This window comes from Numida meleagris, chromosome 3, assembly GCF_002078875.1.
Source record: "Numida meleagris isolate 19003 breed g44 Domestic line chromosome 3, NumMel1.0, whole genome shotgun sequence".
In the NCBI taxonomy this organism is placed as follows: Eukaryota; Metazoa; Chordata; class Aves; order Galliformes; family Numididae; genus Numida; species Numida meleagris.
In genome coordinates, this window is record NC_034411.1 from 75,443,410 (window position 1) to 75,459,181 (window position 15,772).

Sequence of the window (15,772 nt, forward strand, 5' to 3'; positions counted from 1 at the left end):
ATTGAGTCCAAGGCATGGTGGTCAATGGCTCAATGTCTGGATCAGTGACAAGTGATGTCCCTCAGGAGTCAGTGCTGGACCAGTACTCTTTAATATCTTCATCAGTGACATCGACAGTGGGGTCGAGTGCACCCTCAGCAAGTTTGCTGATGACACCAAGCTGTGGGTTGTGGTTGACACACCAGAGGGATGGGATGCCATCCAGAGGGACCTAGACAGGCTTGAGCAGTGGGCTCAGGTGAACTTCACAAGGTTCAACAAATACAAATGCAAGATCTTGCACCTGGGTCGAGGCAATCCTCACTACTGATACAAGCTGGGGGTGTAAGGATTGAGCACAGTTGTGCTGAAAAATGACCTGGGGGTACTGGTGGATGGGAAGCTGGACATGAGCCAGTGATGTGCCCTGCAGCCCAAAAAGCCAACCGTATCCTGCTCTGGATCAAAAGAAACGTGGCCAGCAGGTCGAGGGAGGTGATCCTGCCCCTCTACTCTGCGCTGGTGAGAGCTCACCTAGAGTGCTGCATCCAGATGTGGAGTGCTCAGTACAGGAGAGACATGGACATGTTGGAGTGTGTCCAGAGAAGGGCCACAAAAATGATCCAAGGGATGGAACATCTCTCTTACAAGGACAGGCTGAGAGAGCTGGGGCTGTTCAGCCTGGAGAAGAGAAGGCTGTGAGGTGACCTGATAGCAGCCTTTCAGTATCTAAAGGAGAGCTACAGGAAAGAAGGAGACAGATTCTTTGACAGGATCTGTGGTGATAGAACAAGGGGAAATGGCTTTAAGCTTAAAGAGGGTAGATTTAGGTTGTATATAAGAAAAAAGTCTTTTACAGTGAGGGTGGTGAGGCACTGAAACAGTTTGCCTAGAGGTGTGGTGGATGCCCCATCTCTGGAGACTTTCAAAGCGAGGCTGGATCAGGTCCTGGGCAACCTCACCTAGCTGTGGTGTCCCTGTTCACTGCAGGGGAGTTGGACTAGATGGCCTTTAAAAGTCCCTTCCAACTCTAAGGATTCTATGATTCTATCCTAATGCTAATACAGAAAAAAAAAAAAAAAGCCACAAAATTGTAAACAAGTTATATTTTTCACCAAGGTGGTTTGGCTGCCCAAGGAGTGTATCAGCCAGAATCAGGGTCAACAAGGGCTGCAGCACTGGTGAAAAGTGCTGGCTTATTTGTTGTGGTGAAAACAGATCCTCTGGTATTGGTATTAAAAAAAACAGAGAACAAGTAATTGTGTTGATAGTGGAGACTGAAGAGCTCTGTTCTCTATGTGGTTAACTCTGGCTGGAATAACTCCTGGAAGGAGTAGAGATCCTGCTTACATTTCTAATTTGAAATCATCCAAACCAAAGAGTATACAGTTATTTCCTGTATATAATTCACAGTTAATAAAAATAACAATTTACAAGGACACATACTAGCTGGGTTTTTCTTACACAGCTCAGAAAAGATTGATGATCCATTTTCAGACACCTCAGGTAAGTTTTCTCTCATCTGAGTCAGATACCTTAACAGAGAGCATCTTTCTAAGACTGGTTTCCTCTCAGAGAAGCCATGGAGAGGCATTGCTATTCACGGGGCTGTCTCCGTCCTTGATGAAAGCAGCAGGGACTGGGACATGAGCAGGTCTCAGCTCTTCATTTTAGGCAGCTTTAAGTGGGTCAGCTGAATCCCACCCATGGCACATCCCTCAGCTCATGTAGATGGCTTTGCTGCAATAAATACCCATTAAGAATCTCACCTGACATCAACGTAAAGCATCAGCAGCCTCTCACTGCAGTAGCACTGCAGTGTAGTTATTCATTGTGTCCATGCCAAAGTATGGTTGTTTTTTTTTTCAGTTGACAGCTAATTGAGGAGAGGGAGACAGGCAATAAAAATTATGTTGATGGTGAAGGAAATGAGTCTGACTCACTTCCACTCTCCTTTCACTTTTTTAATCCTGTGCAGTGCTGCATATGACAGGAATGGGATTAGGCTGGTTTACTGATAGCACCGTCTGCCCCACTGTGTAGATATTTTTATTTTCAATCTATTTTTTTTAACGTGTTTCTCTTTACTTTCCTGTTTCCCTTCAGCATCTTCTACCTGACAGATTTAAGTCGATCCATTTAATTCCCATTCGAACTGCAAGCACATTTCCTGCTTGCAGGTAAATATGTTTAGAAAGGGGGAGAAGGAGGGAGAAATAAGGTTAGCTTCTCTTTCAGCTTCAGACCTCAGAAAATGAGGAAACCCTCAGAGCGTGACAGGAGAGTTTTTGCAGTGAAACCGTGGTGCCTTTCAGCGTCTGTTTTTGTTTTCAGGCCCTGTGTGAAGCTTGAGAGAAAACCAGCTGACCCCAAGTGTGTGTTTACTGTCCAAAGGGTAGCAAGAGGAAATCAAAGAGGTTTCGTGTCATTAGGCAGCAGTCTGTAAACAAGGCGTCCACATCATCATGTCTAAGGTCAACTCCTGTGTGTGCAGGCAGGCGTGGGAGGATTCGGGCAGGCCTGGGAGCTGACCTGCAAAGCCACAGACCACAGAGTGGTGTCTGAGGCCTGGTTTTACCAGAGGGCCTGAGTGGCAATGTTCAGTGCACAGAAGCATGTGAAAGGGTTCTGTAGGCGTTTACAGCAGGTTCCATGCAGCCAGGGCTTGGAGAAACACAGAGAAAGTTCACATTGATCAACAAGGCGGGGAGCTGGCTACAGGCGGGTCTGTGTGTTATGTGTGTGCCCATTCTTCATACACTGCTTCCACATAAACAAATGTAGCTCTCCAGTGAAAATACCTGCTTTTTTTTCTAATCCGTGTTCTTGTTTTATCTCCGAGTGACTGAAGTCACCATTTGAAGAAGATAACTGTGTTTTAAATACCAAAGGAACCTTTTCAAGTGGAGTCTGAAACTTAAATCTATTTTCTTTGTGTGTCTATAGAATAGTCCCCTTGTTCCAGAGAGGTTGGATTGTACCAAATCGGGCCAGAAATGTAAATATTTACTGCCACCTTTCGGTCAGTGTGGGTATGACTATAAGAAAGAAAGGGTCGATCCAGTTACTCGGTTTTCATCTCCTTCAGCTTTGTCAGCTCCGTCTTATTTGATCACCAAATGCAGCAGGGCACATAGAAACATTTTTTCATAGTCATGTTATCAATTACAAACAACAGTTGAAACAGGATTTGAAGGGAGAGGTGCTCTCTTTAGTTTGAACAAGTGGAAAAAAAACCTAACAGAAGTCTTTGAACGCATCTGCTTTTCTCCAGGCTCACTATAGTTTGAGAGAGGGTTGGAATTTCTGAACTCAAAACCTGCAGCTCCTGCCAGGGGTCTACACAAATGTAATGACAGTTTGTAGCCAGAAGGAAAAACATTATAATGCAAATAGCTGAGGTTTTAAACTGCTTTTTTTTTTTTTTTTTTTTTCAAGAAATGCAGCTTGGGTACTCTTTGCTAACACTCTTCATGTTAGAATTTTGGAAAATACAAATTTCTTTAAAAATGCATGCATTTTAGGAGAGTATGATATGTTGCATCACGCTTTTCTGACCCTTTCTTCTTCTATGGTACACAGCTCATTTGCAGTGCTGCTTAAATAACTTGTACCATAAGAGGTATGGTATTTTTTATCAACTAGAGGTATCCAGTTGCATTTTGAGCCTCACACCTAATCAGATTTTCAGCCCTTCAGGCCATGCAAATGCAAGTTTCCTGGAGTAGCAACCCATTCCTTGAAAACAGTTTGAAATGAATAGTGGTGAGGCACTCCACTTTCCAGAGAACTATGTCTCATAGTGAAAGGAGCCTTTTTTAATGTAAGGAAATTGGTTGTTAGAGCTCTATGGAAAGGTGTTTTTTTTTATCTGGGACTCATCAATATTGCTGATTTCAGTTAAACCGTAGCCAGCTGGACCTCTACAATGTGCCACAAGGGAGTGTTAAAAAATTCCCACTGTAAAACTTTGTGTGCTGTTTATTTAGGAAGTGGGAGCAGACCTAATAGTCCTTCCGCTCTGTGGTGTTCAGCTTGCATTCAGCAAGCAAAATGTGACTCTTTGTCTGCTTTTGTCTCACATTTGTTTGTTTTAGGTGAAACTTCCTTTTCCTGTTGATCAAATCACAGATCTTCCAAGGAATGATTTCCAGATGATGATAAAGATGCACAAACTAACCTCAGAACAGCTCGAGTTCATCCATGATGTTCGTCGGCGCAGCAAGAACCGAATTGCAGCTCAGCGCTGCCGCAAGAGAAAACTGGACTGTATTCAGAACCTCGAATGTGAAATCCGCAAGTTGGTGAGTGGCATGCTCTCACCCTACCGACAGATACTCCCATCCAGAGTTTAGTTGATTCAGTCAGCTTGTAAGTTTGTATGTAAGTGAAGGCACTAGTATGACTATTTAATACACATAATGTCTTGGGATTTGTGTACATATTGTATATGTGGAAAACACAAAATACTGGTGAAATTAGACCTAAATATCTCTTCTTTCAGTATATCAAGAGTAGCTTGTTGAGAAATTTGGAAGGGGAGAAAAGCTTGTATTACAGCTCCCCTCTTCAATTTCATTTGCCCTCAGTACTTTCAGTGCATCTGCAAAGATGTTCTCTCATCTAACCCCACATTCTTGCTTGACTGCCATAGCAAGCAGATTGGACTGGGATTCATAGCTCAAAAGGACCTCCAGATGCTGTCTGGTCCAAACTCTGCTCTGGCTGGTCCAACTCCATCTCTACATCTAGATTTTCTTTCTCTTTGGTATTCTAGAGAGCAGCTCAATGTTTTCAGGGTGTTTCAGCTTGCTATGCCTTTTCTTCAGTTCTTTGATTCACTGATCAAATTGCTGAAGTGGCAAGGAGAATGAAAAAGAAGACAAGAATGTAAATATCTGGACAAGTGGCCCTACCTTGATTTAGGGCAGCAAGATGGCAAGAGTAGTTTCCTCCCTGCTCCTGCTGTCTTTTTCACTCCTAAGCCTCCTTGTGTGCCGTGGACCAAACTCCTCCCAGTTCAAGTAAGGCCTAACACAGAAGGCTTCAATCCCATGCACCAGGTTCGGGTGACAGCTGTAGCTTTGCCCTGGCCTTCCTGGGTGGGTGTCTCTGGCAGCAGGCCACTCTGGAGCGAGGCATGCCCTGTTCAATGGCCAGAACACGTCTCCTTTGTACCAAGGTACCATTGTAAAGCGCTACCACATTTCAGTCTAAGAGGGTGAAGTGACTGGAATGGTGCTAAATGGCTGCTCAGGAAATTCATCTCTCTTTTAGTCATGTGTGGATGCCTCAGATGTGTGGTTTAGGTGGCTAAATACAGTTGTCTACAATATAGACACCCACGTTGGAGCTAGCTGACCTGCTTTCCTTTAATTTCAGTGAAGGGAAACAGATAGCTGTCATGCCTTATTTAAATGTCCCGTCCTGCAACAAAGGAGGTGATGTACAGCCTGGAAGTGCCTTTTTTTTTCCGTGACTGAATAAGATCACCTGGAGAGCTATGTCAGATGTAGACATCTTAGCTGAAGGCACTACAAACACCCCCAACCCTTCTGACATTGTCCCTGTGGTCTGAGGAAGCTGCTTGTCTTCTGCCTTTGCTTACCCATTGAGAAAGCAAGCAAGTACACAACAAAAAAGGCTTGAGACAAGGGGCAGGGAGTCTGCAGGGTATCTGTCACTCAGTGGAAGGAATGTAGCACTGGAACTTGAGAATGGGTTGGCACCTCCTGATCTGTTGAAAAGCCCTGAAAGTTTTCTGAGAAGTCAAAAATAATGTAAGAATAGCTGTTACGAGAAGTGGGGTATGCAGCATGCAGGATCAGACAGTTCAATTTTGTTTCTCAGCAGAGATTTAGGAGTCCAACATTAAACCTGGCCTTTGAGTATTCAAAGCTTTGAGTGATAAATGAATTAATTCCCATACATAAAACAAAAGGAGCTGAAGCTGATTTCCCTACAGATATCTCTGTGTACCCTTTTTCCATTAAAATCAAAGGTTATTTGAAGTCTTTGATTTCAATGTCTGCGTGCACGTTTGCTCAGCTGTAGGTTGAACTTAGTGGGCTGGGAAATGGGATGCTTCTTGTTTTGACGATAGCAGGTTGCATGTCAAAAGTGGCCATCAGCATCCTCCTTTCTCAGCACAAGCTGCAGCAAACACAGTGTGAAAGAGTCAGGGATCTGCTGGAAGAAGCTGCGTTGTCGCCACCCTACAAATGGCACAAGCCACAGCACGTTGGGTTAGTCACTTGCTGCCTGTGCGGGTCTGTTTCCCATCTGCATAGTGGAGGTGACGCTGACCCCACAAGCTGGCTGGGAGACTTACATCATCAAGGCTCGTGAAGTCTTCAGATACCACGCTGCTGAAGCCCTGGTGGAAAAAGAAGAAACAAAAATAAAAACATTTGTATGAGTAGGGCTTGGCTGATGCAAAACAAACCAGACATCAAAGATAAACAAAACACAGAGTAACCGCTTCCTTCACCAAGCCTAATCCACAATGGGTGCAGGATGACTCAGAGGTTCTGCAGGGTGAGGAAGAGGCACAGAGGCGCATAAGCAGGCTTGGCAGGAGAAGCAGGCTCAGTCCCAGCCATGCCTGCCCATCCCTCTGCACCAAGGTGACGATGGAGGGAAGAATTCATCTCTAGCAGTGGGTACCTGGGGCAGTACTGCAAGGGCTGCATGAGCAGCAAGTGTGGTTTCTGTTTGATACCTGTCACCTTCACTTGCAAACTAATTCGGGTTCATTGGGTTTATGCAGTCCTACAAAGTAACTTTTATTATTGAACATAATCAACTGTGGATAGCCAGCATATATTTCTCAAGTCCCCTTTTTTTTCCCCAGCACACACATCTCTGAGAAGTGAAGGAAAGGCATATGAATGGTCTTTTGGGCCTGATCCCTGCTGAATTCCAGGAATCAAAAGCACTTTGAGATGCAGGGGTCTTTGAAAGTAATTTTAAGATTTCTTTGCAGCAAGCTGTACTTGACTACATAGGGAATGGGCTCTGGTGCATCATAATGAAAAGGAGCTTTCATTACAAAGACTATTGTGAGGTGTGCAAGAGGACAAAGTGATAAAAGTGAACAAACTCATGCAACTTCAGCATTGCCTCTCCAGCACTCCTGCCCTCTTCTCAGACACTTGCAGCCCAAGCACGCTGTCTGCTTCAAGACTGTACTTAAGTTCTCTGGAAATTCCTTTGTCATCTTCTGTCTTCTTTGTGACCAGTAATTTCCAGTCTCCTTAATTATGTGACAGTACTAGGTTTTAAGGAGTTTTCATTTGGATGATTTTTTTTTTTTTGAGAGAGACCCTTTTTCCCCGTTGCACTTACTCCCTGTAAGTCACCCATCTCCACAACACAGATGGTTGCACAGTAGACAGTGAGTGAAATGGTCGCATCTTCTGAGTTTGGTAGGTAGGGTTTTTTGCCTGCATTCCCTCACTCATCCGTCTACCCACTCACATTCCCATTTTTTTCATGTGAACTCACAGCATATTCTCTTCCATAATTCATTATCTCAAGATGTACTTGAGCATCTGTTTATTTTTTTATTATTTTTATGCTTTCTTGATAGATTTATCAATATTTTAGCAGTTGGTTCTTTTCGTATACACTGCTCTCTTCCTCATTCACACAGCTGCACGCTTCCAGTGCAGGCTTTGGACCTGGTGTAATGCTATCAGCAGCCATCCGTAGCTGGGTTATCTGAGTAGTAGAGTTTTTACACCTCAGATGCCAAGACAGCTTGAGTTTAGCAGTGTTACTAGGTGAGGTACATGGTGCACTGCTTTCAGGGCCAGCTGAGCACTTGAAATAGCTCTTGTGCTCTGCAAAATCTGATCTGCTCTCTCGAGCTATGTGTTGGATTGTGGTACTAATGTAGCAGGACCATTCCCACTATTCTGCAATGGGTCAACATCAGCTTTTAGCAGTGGGCCCCCTGGCTGGGTCTGGCTCTGGCTCTGGCTCTATGCCTGACCCCTCCTGGTTCACCTCCCGAGTGTTTAAATTGGAAAGCCCACCTACCTTTGGGATTTTCACATGCGTCTTCATAGAAATATCTTGATTAGGTCAAACTCAAACCGGTGAGCAGCAGGTCATAAGAAAAAGAGCTATGGTACAGACCACAGAGCACACACTGATCCAAGTTCTCTCCTCCAAACACCATACCTTGCAGTAGTGATGGGTGTTCATAGCTCCAAGGAGATGCGCTCAGACTGACCGACTGTCCAGGCATTTAGAGAATGAACTGCTGCATGTCTTCTCTTCAGCAACGAGACTTTGATTTATTCTTGTTTGTACAGATAGTGGCTTTTCTCCATCAAAACATTTCTTTCATAGTTTTTTATATCATACATCAAACAGCCTTAGCCTATTAAGGAAACTAACAGTCTGCTGGAATAATGTATGATTGCTGTCTAACAATTCAAATGCTTTTCTCCAAATGTTTCTCAAACTGCAGTCCACTCAGACCTTTTAGTGGTCAATATCTGATGTCTTTGTGACATTTCCTCTGCCCATTTAAAAATAACTGCATTGTGTTAGAATTCTCCTTGGGTACTGCCAAGGATTGATGGCCTTTCTTCCAAGTAAGGTGCCTTCTTTTTTTTTTCAGGTGTGTGAGAAAGAGAAATTGCTCTCAGAAAGGAACCAGCTGAAGGCAAGCATGGGCGAATTGCTAGATAACTTCTCGTGTCTTTCCCAAGAAGTGTGCAGAGACATGCAGAGCCCAGAACAGATCCAAGCCCTCCACCGCTACTGCCCTGTTCTCAGACCCATGGATCTGCAGACGGCCACCAACATCAGCCCCTCGACGGGAGTGGAGCAGGGCCTGGCAACATCGCAGTGCGTTGGGGAAGGCATGCAGTGCTGCTCAGAGCAGGGCCCCGTGCAGCTGGGAGCGCCCTGGCTGCCCAACAACGTCTCGGAGAATTGCTCAGCCAGCGGCGGGGGGTTGGATGGAGCTGAGCCAGGTACTTACCCTGAGAGAGAGCTTCCGCGAGAGCAGAGTAGCCAAACGGTCACGGTAGACTTCTGTCAGGAAATGACTGATAAATGTACAACAGATGAACAGCCTAGGAAAGATTACACCTAGTGACTTGTAACCTTACCGTTACACCTGGTCAGGTGTTCTTCAGTCAGCCAGTGGCAGTGCTCATTTGTTGTCTAGAAGAACGTATTTGGTGCACACTACAGTGGTCTTAGCAGCAATACTGTTTTTAAGTATTCCCTCCTCTCTACAAGCAGGAGTTATCTTCACAATGGTGCTATCCCTTGCTCAGGCAGGGAATTACACAGTGGCAACACTGTCTGTTTTTGTATGTTGATTTCAATCTTAACAGGGATGGACAACACCTCTGAGGACCCAACCGCAGCTTTTTTCTCAGTGGCCCATGTCACAAAACCCTAACTCAGGAATTTCCTCTGAATGTTCAATTTTTCATTGAAGACAGCTTCTTTACACATCAAAGTTTTATAGCTAAACTGTATATATTATATATAATATATATAAAATATATATATCCATATGCAAAAGTCCCTGCATGCCTCAATTTTTCTCATCCTACAAACTGGAAGCTTTCATTTATATTGTATAAACAAGTTCCAACATTCCTTTTTGTCTTCGATGCTAGAACTAGTTTGGTAACTTGTTACACGATTTTTTTTTCTTGGTTCGCAGTTCAGCAATATCATTCAATTTGTACTTATTTATAAAATTTTAATGTTGGAATCTTATTTGAGATTTTATTATAGACAGTTTTTTTGGCACAGCCATTTTGTGCCATTTGAGCAATGTGGATTTATTTTATTTTCTTGCAGATACTGTACAGTAATGGTCAACTTTGCCACTTGCACTGAGTTTCTGGTCAAACCTCTTTTCATAAATGAAGTTGTGACTTCAGTATAACTTGAGTATGGTTTTCTTTGCTTTATGGCTTAAAGAAAATAGAAAAGTTTTAGCTAATAGACAAACACTCAGGAGCTCATTACATAGTAAAAACGGTCTTGCCAAATACTGAATTCACTATACAGTTTGTAAAGAGAATCTGCTTGAATTATTTTTATATTCAGACTTCTTTCTGTTTCACAAACCAAGCTTAAGTGCTGTTAATGATGCTTTTGGATTCTTATAGGGTAAAATATCTTTCACTCTTTAGAGAGAAACATATTTGACAACTGGATCTGTTCACCATACGTTCCACAAAATAAAGTGAATGGAAATCACATCAATACACTTTGGCGGCTTCTTTGCCAGCCCCAGTCTGCATCCTTTACTCATGGAAGCAGCTGCTGCTCCAAGTAGTAGTCCCTGTAGCGTCACCTCAGCTTTCCTCAGACCTTCCCCAGACCCGAGCTGCAGAGGTGGCTCTGGTGAAGTCAGGGATCCTGCCTAGGTAGGAAGAGTTGCAGGACCAGACCCCTCACCATTGGCTCTGGATTCCCTACAGAAGTCAAGTTAGCACTGTACCCTCTAAGAGCAAGTCACACTCTGTCAGCACCCAGTTTGGTTGCTTGCCCTTCCAGTTCTTGTGTTGCAGGATCCACTCGTCCTACAGCATTGCCTTCAGGACAAATCGCAGCTAGAAGAGCACTGTCTCAAAGGAGACTACTCAGTGAATTGGCTTAGTTGTAACTGCATTGGATTTGTATCTGAAGCGATGTTGACTCGTGTTATGACTGTGTGAGACAGCAGCTTTCCAAGCATAACATCTATATGTACAGTGTAGACAGAAAACGTCCTCCTAATGCTTTTTTAATAATTATTATTATTCTAAGTGTACTGAGTTTTTATTTCGTGATTCTTTGCCCTACGTGTGCCAGGTAGCGTGGCTTTATCCTGGACGACAACTGTCATGTGCTTTACTGGCTGATAACATTTGTTCTTGCTGAAAAAATTGACCAGCTGTTCACACCTATTAAAAAAAATAAATAAATTAGGGGTAGCAGCTTCTCAGCGGCACTGAGCGATACTGCGGTCTGCGCTAACGTTTACACTTAGAGGTGTGCGCTGGGGCTCTCTTGAGGCACTCAGTAGATCAGCAGCTTGACCTTGGAGGAGGAATCAGCTCCCTCTCTCCCTTCTCTCATCTTCAGCCTGTGCTCATGGACGTCGCCCACTTGCAACAGAGTCTTGCTTTTGCCCTCTGCACCCACACTCTTGTAGCCAAGCTACCGAGGAGGAAATGCATATAGCATGTGCCATGTTTGTTGAAAATACTTTTTTCCCCGCATGTACAAAGAAAAACTAGTATATAATGTAGGAGAATATTTATATTTAAGTATTAATCATTACTGTACAAAATCCTTACCTTTACATGTTCAAAAGTATACGAATGCCATAAACTCCTAGTTCACATGGCTGAGAAAGGGGGAGGTGTCATTCTTTCTTTTTACAGGAGCTTAAGCTAAAAATCTCTGACCCCCTCCCACCTCCCCTCTCGCAGGTAACTGTCTGAGAAGCTCCTGGGGGGATCTGATTTTCCTTTGAACTCACTGACGTTGCAAAGCAGTTCTGTGCTTCGCAGAGAAGTTTTGTTTCTATGAGACCATGGTGAAACCTAGAATTTAAAACTAAATGTGAATCACATTATAGAGTCATAGCTACTTTGGGGGTTGGGGGGGAGGGATGGGTCGACTGACACAGTATTTTAAAGATGTTTTTCTGTTGCCTTTTTTATTTTTAAGTGACCTCCTATATATATGAATAGATAGAATGTTTTATGAGCATAAAACCAAGTTTTAACTTGCTTCCTGGCATGAAGATTTACTCTACTAACAACTCATGTGCAACTGGTACTCTTGACCTCATTCCAGCGGTTTAAAAACCCACCCTCACAACCATTGCGCTGCAGCTCTCAGTTTGACCTGGCTTCCTACGAATGCTGGGTCTCTTGATTTTCTCTACCTTGGGAACTGATATATAAAACCACTGCTCAAATAAGTGTCTCTTCCTCAATCTTCCTCTCCTCTTGCTCTCTTTCCCTCCCCTGTGAGCTTTTCTGGATGTTTGATTTCATTCTTCCCCATTAGAAGTGGCTGGTTTTGTGTCATTGCTTCTTATATTTACATGTATCATGGTTTTTCAGTGAGTTTTTTTGGTGGTGGTGGTTGTTTTTTGTTTCTATTTTGTTTTGAGGTTTTTTTGCTATTCTGAACCACATGGCTCTCAAAGCTGTTACTGGGCTAACTTTAAAGGAAGGCATTGGGAGAATTAGTTCCAGACCTGGACATCAGTTGGCGTACCCAACTGCTCTTGTCATGAGGTCAAAACCACTGATCACAAGGATACCATTTGGAAAAACAGAACAAAACAACTGACTGTAATATTCACTGATTTGAAGAGTTTGGCTAACGGTCACCATGGTCTTAAGAATCTCTTTGCATTTGTCAAAGAGGACAATTGCAGCATCAGGCATTGCTTGGGAGAGGTGTGATGGGACCCATCCATCTCCTTGCTGGGTGCTGCACTGCCCCATGGGTATGTGAGCCCTTCGCGCTTTGTCCAGTCTGTATCTAATGCTCCTCTTCCTTTGCCATTGCTCTACCTGTATTGCCAAGAAACCTCATTTCATTTAGGCTTGTTATGCTTTGTCAGGTGAGTACTACACTATATGATGTGTTTGTTTCTCTGCGTTCTCTGGGGGTGCCTTGAACACAATTAATGCTCATTGCAAGCTGATTCTGGAACAAAAAGGTAGTGCAAAAAAGGAAAAGATTAAAAAAAAAAACCAACAACAGAGAAAACAAAACAGAAAAGAAGCAAAACAAAAGCAAAAATGTTGGCTGTCTTATCAGGAGATCCCAGTATTTATATCACAGACTTCCTAAAATACGATGACTCAGGCGTCAGAGTTTGATGCTGCAGTATAAAACTATTATTTTATATATTGTACAAGTAATTTATTAAATGTCTTTCTAAGGGTATATGCTGCTTTTAAGATGCACTATATTTTTGGATCTAATCCTTGTATTATTTTTTCCCAAGGAAGTAAAATGTGCTGCAAAGGCAAGCCATAGTGATTAGTATGCTAACTGCTACTTCTCTTTAAAAAGGAGAGTGGGAACTAGATAAATAACTTAGCTAAATGGATTAACTGCTGCCAGAGGAATGATTAATGCTGATAGCATAGTTGTTAATCTGGAGTTCAACACTTTGTCAAGTCTGCATTCTAAAGAGCGCTTAAATAGAAGTTAAAACACATAGATGATAGATATAGGTAGATTTTTTAATATGTAACTTTATGATTGCCTAATAAAAACAAATCTGCATGCTGGAATCACTATAATCCTGTCATAAAATAAAAGCTGATCCACTAGGAGAAAGCATGATGAAGCACTGTTCTTCCAGGCAACACAACAGCCTCACTCGTGTCACGTAACACACTGCTGTGGTTGTTGAAAAGAGAGGGATGGGTTTCCAGAATGAACCTCCAGTGATTTTTTTCAGTGAGACAAAGGGAACATTTGCCGGGTTTACACCAGCTTGCGTTTTGATCCACCTTGTTTCCTCTGCCGTTGCAGAGCAAGGAGCACTGCTTTCACCTTGTCCTGATCAGACGTGTTTGGGGGTGTCTTTGGGTGAATGGTGTAGCCCATGCTTGTAGCATTTTAAAGGCATCTATTTTAGATTTGTCTAGAGAAGATTTAGCTTCAGTGTGAGCAGTGCAGCTGACGGCCTTGCAAAAGGAGGAATCTGCTCAGTATAGGAGTGAGGTGAAACTAGAATCATTGCCATAACAAGGTGATGCACTCTTTCCTGCTAGAAATTTTATTAACAGATTTTTGACTTCATTTCAGTTTTGTCTCTGCCAACCCAGTCCAAGTTAATTTTATATATCTATAATACATGTATGTACATATACATACATATAGAATTCTAGTCAGAGTGTGTGTTTGTGTATTTTCCTGTTTATAATACCTATATGTGTATTTATAATACTCCTCAGAGTATTTCATGACTCAGGCATCAGATCTGATGCTGCAGAATCCAATATATGTGTATATGCATATGTTCAAATACTGTGTGTATATTTAAAAGATCTATTGTTGGTGGTCTGTAGAATAATTAATTTCTTTACTCTCAAAATGTTAATGGCATTACTTGCAAAGACTTAAGTGTACAGTATTTTCCTACACTCCACCAAGATAGGTATTATTTATATCAAAGTCAAATATTGATATGCATTTTAAGGTATTACACATACGGTGTTGCCATTTTTGCAAATAAAACCACTTTTTGGCAGGAAGGAATCCTAAAAATACCTTTTCGTAAGGTAATTCCCCCCAACAAACAACTGCTGAAAACCCAGCTAGATGACTCCTGTTCTTGTATGACTTTTGTGGGAAGAGCTCTTTCCAGGGATGAAATAACTCGGGCAGGGCCGCTGTTGTCCCTTCGGGCTCACGGAGAGCATCCTAAAATAGAAATGGCAGCTGGCAGTGTTTGAGTTCATTGACTGCATAGAAGCAGAGCTGGGCCCAGGCTGCAAGCCCAGCCAAGCCCTTGTTTTGAGGAGCCAGGGCTGCCAGTGGGGCTCAGCCCCATAGCGAAGGAGTGTGGTCCTGGAATGCACAGGATTTGCACAGGATGCTGGGAACTTGTGTTTGTGACATACCTGAGAGAAACGTGCATGCTCTAGATATGTTTCCACTACTGGTTGTGGTCTGACCGAAGCTATCTGGATCCCGCAGACTGGCAGGAACTATACTAAACACTTTGGTGATATTTGATGCGTGTTTGTTTACCATTGATTTCAAGCATCACCTTTGATTTCAAGGGTGGGGATGCCCTAAGAGTTTGTTCCAGAACCAGTTGGTTACAAGTGCACCTCTTATATATGCCTTACAAACTTCAGAGGCCATATTCAAAACAGGGTTTTATCAGTGTATGCAAGGGGGTGCAGCCCCTCTTCTCTTCCTCCCCAGGTCAAACAGAATGGACAGTTTTCACACATATCTACCTGTATAACCCTCTGTACCTCTCATAACTGGTCAATGACTGTAACAGGTTACATCAGGTGTTTTTTCTACATACTTTTTACACAAATTCTATGCGACTAATGTAACTTAATTCAATGCATCATTTTATTGTACTAGTTCTTAAGCTTGTCTTTATTTTTTTCTAGGTGACTGTGGTTTCTTGTGATTTTTATTGTATAAATAAATGAGGTGGCTGTTGATGCTTACTCTCTGTTACTAAGAATTTTTACCTTTTTGGAAGAAAGCATTGCTATGAACTAATGAATTTAAAACGTCATTTACTCATTGTAAATACAGTATTGTGCAAAAAACAAAAATGAAAAAAAAAAAGCGCCCGACCCTTTTCATTCATTTGAATTGCTAGTGTTAACTGAATTTTGTCTAGACACCATTTCTGTTGATGAAATAAAGACATATCATTATGTATTGTAAACCAACTTATCTTGACTCTGAAATCGCTGTTGCAAACCTTGGTTGTGCGGGGCTGGAGTTGGTTGGGGGTGGCTTGGAGGTGGCTGACGCTGCCTGGGGGATACGGCCTGATAGCAGGACCTCCGCTCACATGGTTGCATTTCAGATTCACTTTATGTCTTTGATGCAGGGATCTGGTTATCCTTCATCTGATCGGGAACAGCCGAAGGTGTCTCATGGCAGAAATGAAATCAGTTGGTTGGGAAGATCAAATACTCTGTATCTATACCCATTCCCCTCATGCTTGACTTAAGGCAAATCTCCTAAGTCTTTGCTTTGGTCTTATAAAGTTTCAGTGAACATGCACAATGGCAAGGAGGGAGGT

The 15,772-nt window shown here is 42.7% G+C and overlaps 1 protein-coding gene across 10 annotated transcripts in view; it reads left to right on the forward strand.

The window, feature by feature from the left end:
• The window catches only part of BACH2 (BTB domain and CNC homolog 2), a 185,224-nt gene extending 169,811 nt beyond the window's left edge, over nt 1-15,413 (forward strand). For all 10 annotated transcript variants that reach the window (XM_021389602.1, XM_021389604.1, XM_021389600.1 and 7 more), the window contains 2 exons: nt 4,077-4,283; nt 8,612-15,413. In XM_021389602.1, coding sequence (XP_021245277.1) covers nt 4,077-4,283; nt 8,612-9,091 — 687 coding nt within the window. In that variant the 3' untranslated portion in view covers nt 9,092-15,413. The remainder of the gene's footprint in view (nt 1-4,076; nt 4,284-8,611) is intronic.